This window comes from Ostrea edulis, chromosome 1 (genome assembly GCF_947568905.1).
Source record: "Ostrea edulis chromosome 1, xbOstEdul1.1, whole genome shotgun sequence".
Classification (NCBI taxonomy): Eukaryota; Metazoa; Mollusca; class Bivalvia; order Ostreida; family Ostreidae; genus Ostrea; species Ostrea edulis.
The window spans coordinates 62,732,943-62,741,135 of record NC_079164.1 but is presented as its reverse complement, the minus strand read 5'-3'; the positions used below and the strand labels follow the sequence as shown (position 1 = coordinate 62,741,135).

Here is an 8,193-nt window from a genome sequence, read left to right as displayed (position 1 = left end):
AAATACCTCAGCAGTAAAATATATACACGTAAGAAAATTAATAAATCAAATCAAAACGTCCACAATCACAAACCTTACATACACAAGCTTTCAGATTACAGCGAACTAAAAAGTAATGTACACAAGAAACGAGGGACATGGCTTTACTTACAGATTAATTAACATATAAAAAGTAATGTACATAAGAAACGAGGAACATGACTTTACATACAGATTAATTAACATATAAAAAGTAATGTACATAAGAAACGAGGAACATGACTTTACATACAGATTAATCAACATATAAAAAGTAATGTACATAAGAAAGAAGGGACATGGTTTTATATACTAATTAATCAACATATAAAAAGTAAAGTATATAAGAAAGAAGGGACATGGTTTTATATACTAATTAATCAACATATAAAAAGTAAAGTACATAAGAAAGAAGGGAAATGGCTTTACATACTACATTAAAGATATACTTTATTTCCATATTTTTCGTTGATTCTTCAAGAAGCTTATTTTTCAAAATCATCATCCATAAACTCTTGATTATGACGTAACAGTTTAATTACGTAGCTATTACATCATGCTCTAAGTTAATTTGGTCTTGCATCCTTTTACGTCATAGACGCAATTGTGACGTTTTCCATGGGAACAATGGCAGACATCAACTTAGTCTCCGCTAGAGCGATATGCACAACATGCGCCATATCCGATGAACTGGCCCAGGAAATTGTCAGGACACGACGCCGACATGGTCCATTTCGTTGTCTAGTGGACCTTTGGAGGGTCAAGGGCATGTCAAACACTGTGGCGGGAGTCCTGTCTTCTATGTACCACATCAACAATGACACAAGCACACGGCGTTTCCCAACAAAGAACATTTATCCCAGGGTTTCCGAGACTGTTTCACCAAGAACTAGGGAAAAAAATTCACAATCTAGAGACGAAAGACATCGATCACGCTCATCAAGTCGCAAAGATAAGAACGTGGGGAGGGTCACGTTTGACGAAGAACAGGAAATGGTATCTATTGCCGTCAAAAACGCCAACGGCGAAGAGCACAACACTCTAGCAAGGACGGCTCACGTACAGAAATCTCCATCTGGTAACAAATTGTATATTAGATGTGAGGGTATTAGGGAATATCATATTACGGGAGCTAATCCAATAAATGGTGTCAGCAGAACATCTTCAGAGGCAAAGGAGTATAGCGATGCTTGCGCAGAACAGAGTAACAATCTCGGAAATTCAATCAATCCAATCAGCCCCAGAAGAAACCGTCTTAGGGGCGAATTATCAAAAACAAAGTTGGAATTTTGGAATCGCATAGAGAAGGGCAAAAAGGAGCTGGAATTGTGTGAGAAACGACTGAATTCACCAAGAGAAAATCAAACAGCAAAATGGATTCGTTCTTTACCAGGCAATGTACAAATCAATGCACAAAACTCCTTTTTTGAACCGCAAGCTGTCCAAAATGTTCCTGTGACGAGCAAGCAATACATCTCGCCAGAAAGACTCAACATTGGTCATTCTCGTGGTCGAAAAGGCGAAAAACGGAAAAGGAGTACAGGCAGGAAAGCGGCAGATCCAGGTGCGCCTCTCAAAAATGCTGCTGGGACAAGAGAACGAAGGCCTTCAAAAAGACGTAAAACGAGTCCTTCTCGTGATAGGAAAAAGAAGAGCGGTAAAAAAGACGACAAAAAGAAAACGCGTCGCGACCGCAAAAAGCCTTCTCGTGATCGTAAAAAGAAGAGTAATCGAAAAGACGAGAAAAAGAAAAAGTCTCGTGGTCACAAAACAGAGGCCTCTGATGATGATTTTTGTAATATATTATAATTCAAACACGCACAAATATTTATTACTCACTTTCAAATTCAAGACTGTAAGTAAGTTTTATATGCATTATGTTCTGTAGATGTTCAGCTTCTACAGAGCCAGAAACTATAAACATAATTTCTACTGCCCTTTAGTAAAAAGAATCTGGCCATTTTTGTCAGATTGGATATTTTAAAAGTCTGGCATGAGGGTACCAAACTGTAAAATTCGGTTTTTCAGAGAAAGAAATTATAGTTAAAGCTCTTTGGATATTATCGTAGGAATAAAAAAAACAAAAAAACATGCGTTTTATATCAAGCTGTATAAGTTATACACTGTATGCAAATTGTGCAATTTAACTCAATCGGATTATAAAGATCAAGCTAATTTCCTATTAATTATGCATTCTCCGTGTCGGCGCCCCATTTCGATATATTCATGATCACGTGACGTTGCACGCGGAATATCGAAAGTCAACAATTACATGGCGACGTGAAAGCATTTTTCAACAATCTAGATAACACTGTGATATTGTATTCAAGGATAGTTTGACATGACTGAATAAATTTTATGTCAAACAGTTTGGAGATTGGTTGTTAAAAATATATTGTCAAAATGGATCGGTCTATTTCACTCATTATATATGGCGTGTAAAACGTTGCAATATCATACAAATCTTGATTTATATGCAACAATATTGATCTATATTCAATAATCCTGATATTTATCTGCGGGAATTTTGATTTATATGGTGATAAATCTTGATTATATTCGATAATCTCGATATCTATATGCGATAAATCTTCATTTATATTCAATAAATCTTTATTTATATTCGAAAATATTGTTACATGTATTTATATTGCTATTTACATTGGATTATATAAATCAAAATTTTTGCATATGAAAATCAAAACTATCGAATATATAAATCAAAATTTTCGAATACAAATATCAAGATTATCGAATATAAATTTATTGAATATCAATAAGAAGATTATCGAAAATGCATTAAAATTTTCGCATATTAACATCAACAATATCGAATATAAATCAAAATTTTCCGCATAAAAAATATCAGTATTATTGGATACAAATCGAATTTTTCGTATATAACTATCGAGATTATCGAATATACATTAAGATTTTCGCATATATATATAAATCAAGCTTTGTATAATATTGCACGTTTTACACGTCATATTAACTAGGCCTATAGCTATTTACATGATTATCTTCCTACTTCTCATTGTAAGTTTTCATTCTTAACATCAAACACCGTTATTCCAACCATTTGTGTATAGAGGTAAAGAGTAAAATGAGGGTATTTAATTATGAAAATGCCGAATAACAAAAATGTGTTCAATATAAAATGTGTACATGAACCTTGTTCAGTACTATTATCAGCATAAGTATTAAACAGTGATCTTATGAGTGAGAAATTTGAAAGACTATATTTACATGTATATGGTTACAAAGATTTTTTTATAACCATTAGCACATTCAATTAGACACACCTGTATATGATATGCATGTATATCATTATAATTGGTAAACTATTTATGAAATCGTATAAACAATTCTTTAAATCGTACAAAAACGACTTTTTAAATCGTTTCTACGATTTACTAAATCGTACAAACGATTTATTTTAATTTTTCTGCAAGGTTATTATTACACGAATACGCCGTCATAGTTTTCTCTTGAATTGCATGTGGAAAAAATTTCATAACGTCGATCTGCGTCGTCGCTTTTTTTTTTTTTTTGCAAATAAATAGCGAAAACAGACCTGTGCTATGCTTAGGCATACTAAGTAATACATATGAAAGGTGAAAATAACGAACAGTGATCAATCTTATAAATCCTACAAGGAATACGAAATAGAGAGTTGTGCAAAATTGAACCCCTGGATACACCAGAGGTGGGAGTAAGCATCCCCTGTCGACCGGTTACCCGCCGTGAGCCCTATATCTTGATCAGGTAAACGGAGTAATCCGTAGTCAAATCAGTGTGCATTTGACCCATTGGCAAAGTAGATCATTATAACGACCATAGAAATGCTGACTTTAAACAATGAACCCCTTGTAACATTGATCAACACGTCTCTCACTAGATTTAAAAACTGACCATTCCCAGAACAAGCTCTTGCGTATCGAATCAGTTGAGAGATATAAACACCATATGCAGGTGATATGGAGGGAATTGCTTGTATATATGATAAAAATATTAATTCGAAATGGTGATAATGTGATTTTTTTTAACAATATGCCACCTATTGGATAAATGTTGTACCATATAACGTCAAAGTAGACCTGTAATTTACGAAATCTGTATAAATCGCGTCATAACATCAGTCGACGTAATGCTGAGAAGGACGTGCCGAGGTGTTACACGCACTTAAAGAAACAAGTGTCGTCATAGGAAATAGCAAGTTTAAAGAAACAAGTGTCGTCATAGGAAATAGCAAGCTTAAAGAAACAAGTGTCGTAATAGGAAATAGCAAGCTTAAAGGAACGAGTGTCGTCATAGGAAATAGCAAGCTTAAAGGAACAAACACGTATACGAGAATGTTATTGTATGTGTTTAAAGATAGTCTGTTTCATTGTTTTACGTTACATTGGGGGATGGGGGTGGGGTGGGGGTGGCCGTGCTGTGCAGAAATGAATTTAAATCACATATTAAGATTTTAAGAAACACAAAACTTGACTTCCAGTGGACAAAGTTAGGAAAATCTTTTTTTCAATTTTGATCCAGATTTATTCATCTGCATGGCGTATACGGTTATAACCCTCCAGAAAACTCGTCTTATGCTAAAGGCACTGACTTTGACATTCTTGATTCTATTGAAAAAGATATAGCTCGTTACAAAGTACAAGGTAACATTTTGTTGTGTGGAGATTCCAATGTTAGAGTATCTATAAAACCAGATTTTATTGTAAATGATGGTAATGACTTCATTCTTTTTCCTTCAAGTTATATTACTGATATTTAAAAAAAACTGCATTCGCCATGATATGAACACTAATTGACTAAATTAAATAACCATGGCAAAAAGTTATTAGATGTCTGTACATGTATATCTAATCAATTGAGAATACTAAATGGTCGAACCTTTGGAGACATGTTTATAGTTGTTTAACACCAGGTGGATGTAGCACAGCTGATTATGTTTTAGTGTCAGAAAACATTTTGAATCACATTTTGTATTTTAGAATTTCTGAATTTTTACCCCCATTGTCTGACTCATTGCTTGTTACAATGGTCATTGTCTGCTAGATTTCGTCTGGAGTCAGAAAAGAACGATGCTATTACTTATCCTGTATCAGCTACCGGTAATTACATATGGTCTGATAAATCTTCTGTTAGCTTTGAAGCTGAACTCAATTCAGAGGAAATTCATACTAGACTACAAACTCTTGCTAAGGAAGTCAATATGGATTCGAATCAGTCACTTGATAATGCTTCAGAGGAATTATGAAATATTCTTGTTGATGCAGCTCTGAAGCAGTTGACCCATCAACTTAAGCTTGGGCCTCCCACTTCTAAAATTTAAACAAACCAAAACCCATGTTTGCTCAACGTTTAACACAACTAAACGGTGTTCTTACAGAATTGGAAAAATAAAGGTGTTTTGGTGAACTGGATAATCACATATCTGTAGCAGAAATATCAAATGTTATCTCAAAATTAAAAAGTGGGAAAGCTCCTGGCTTAGATAATATTTCCAATAATATGATCAAATGTGGTCAAAGCACTCTATTACCATGTTTCCTTAAAATATTCAACAGTTCCTTCACCTTTGGACATTATCCAAAACCATGGTCTTCAGGGTACATTACTCCTATTCACAAGAGTAATGACATTTCTGGTCCTTATAATTACAGGGGCATTACAGTTACTAATGCAGTTGGAAAGTTATTTAACAAGATATTGGATATAATTCGTCTTGATAAATTTCTTGAAAAATACCATATTATTAGTGATTATCAGATAGGATTAATTTCCCAAAAAGCTAGAACATCAGAACATAATATGTTTATTCTTAAAAGCATTCAATTCAGTAATCCATACTGGAATCAAAATTAAGCTCCTAAAAATTGGAGTTGGGACAAATTTTTACCAAGTTATCAAAAGTATATAAACATCAAGCAAGTCATGTGTCCGTCTAGAAAACAAGGACACAGACCCCCCTCCCCCCCCCCCCCCCCCCCCCATAACATTGGGGGTGAAGCAAGGTGATAACCTTAGTCCGAATTTATTTAAAATCTTTATTAATGACCTTCCAAACTATCTAGACTCAACTGCTGACCCTGTCTATGTAAATTCAAATCCGATTAAGTGCTTGATGTATGCTGATGACATAATTTTACCCTCTTCCTCTGCTGATGGATTACAACAAGATTAAATATTTTAGATAGATATTGCAATGATTGGTGTTTCAATATTAATACATCTTGGTTTCTTAACCTGCAAAGTAATGTTTGCTTTCCATTATGCAGATTTCATGTTAAAAGCAGTAGTGTTTTATATTCATACGTGTTATTATTTAAAATTTGTGTAAACTGCTTACAAAATGAAACAATGTCGTAAAATAAATTATCATTACTCTAAAGCAGAAGATACGTATCAATAATTGATTCATGCAAACTGAATAATATATGAAGAACATTATTTGTAAGAAAGAAGTGTCTTCTTGTTTGTGTGTCTGTATCAAGCAGTTACTCTTTCACGACTGCCAGTGAAAAATGCCGGGGAGGGGGGGGGGGGGGGGTAGTTGGTTGTTAGTCGTACGCCCGTACTTCCAAGCGTTTTCATCCATTTGAAAAATAAATGAAATAAAACGAGAGTTTTAAAAATTCAGATTGAAAAAGAAAGATCAATATTTATTTCATTGACTTGGATAAAATAATTACAGATTTCGTTCGTCGGAGATGTCGGTGATCTCGAAAAATATATGCTAGAAATTAAACAAAAATGTATGCATTTTAAAAATATATATATAATAATAACAAAATACTAACTTACAATAGGTGAACAATAAACAATATCCGTGCCGAGCTGAATCTGTATACAATACAAATCACAAATTGGCTGTTAATTTCCAACGAAATTCCTAAATCCTAGTCCCAGTTATAGAATAATCGAAAATGCCCAAAGTGCTTGTCTAACCAGAGCTTAACATCGACTAAATTCACACTGTATTCATAATCAGAATAAATATTCTGGTACATTCTTTAAAGACATAGTTCGTCATCTTTCTACTACATGATAAACATCGAACTCTAGAACAATCTAGGTCACAGATGTCACTCAAGTGTAAGTATTACACAGCAATATACTTTATATGGTTTATAAGATATCTTGTAAAAATTCATTTATGAGATATCTTATAAAGTTTAAGAAACATCTTATAAAACGTATTAGATATCTTATTTGTTCTACATGATATCGTATAAAATATATGAATTATATATTATAAAACTTCTTTTAAATGATACCTTATAAGTTATACAATATCTTGTAAGAGTTAATGAGATATCTTAAATAAAAAAAACACGTTAATAAGACATCTTATAAAGTTTATAGGATATGTTGTATATTATATAAGATATCTCGTGTAAAAACATATTTGGATATTTTATATCCTTAATAAGATAACTTATAAGGTTTATAAGATATCTTTGAAGAGGAATAAATGTAAAAACGGCGTGCCATAAGGATGGTGTGTAAGAGTATTGTGCTAAAATGTTGCGACTCCTATGTTTGCAAAATAAATTCACATCAAATTCCATCCAGAAATGCCCAAGTTTTTAGTTTGTTTGCTTTGTATCGTACTTGGCTTGTGTCACGAATTTGTGCACGTGTGGATTGCAAAACAAACTTTATTACACATGCATGCACACACATATATACACACATGCACGTATACATACATGCATGCACACATACACGCGCGCACACTCACTCAAATATACACACACATACGCACGAACGAACACACACACCATTTTTGCAAAACAAAGTTGGGGTTTGGGACAGGGGGCTTGGGTGGCGACCATTTGTGCTCGGGCATGGCCTAAAATTGACGACCATTAGTGTTCATCCTCACGGCACATTCGGTCGCCGGGCGACGATACGTGCGACATGTTTGGTCGCTGGCGACGAAAAGTGCGGCACGATTGGTTGTCGACGACCAAATGTGCCGTACGTATCGTCACCGGGCGACCGAACGTGCCAAGGCGACCAAACGTGCCGTAACAAGTGTTTTTCTTAAGCCATAATTTGTAGAAGTATGCTTCAGGTAGTATCGGCCATCATCAGGCTCTGACATACATCTTTGCATAATATGAATACATGTATTTCCTTTAAAAAAGAAATGGACGAAGT

At 34.2% G+C, this 8,193-nt stretch overlaps 1 protein-coding gene across 1 annotated transcript; it reads left to right on the top strand.

Moving 5' to 3' along the window:
- Positions 1-645: 645 nt before the first annotated feature.
- Positions 646-1,827, top strand: LOC130047991 (cylicin-1-like). Its single transcript, XM_056143895.1, has one exon. It carries the CDS (start codon positions 646-648, stop codon positions 1,825-1,827), a length of 1,182 nt encoding a protein of 393 aa, XP_055999870.1.
- The last annotated feature ends 6,366 nt before the right edge of the window (positions 1,828-8,193 follow it).

Coding starts and splice junctions, on each gene's coding strand:
- LOC130047991 (XM_056143895.1), top strand. CDS start 646: ATGGCAGACATCAACTTAGTCTCCGCTAGAGCGATATGCACAACATGC.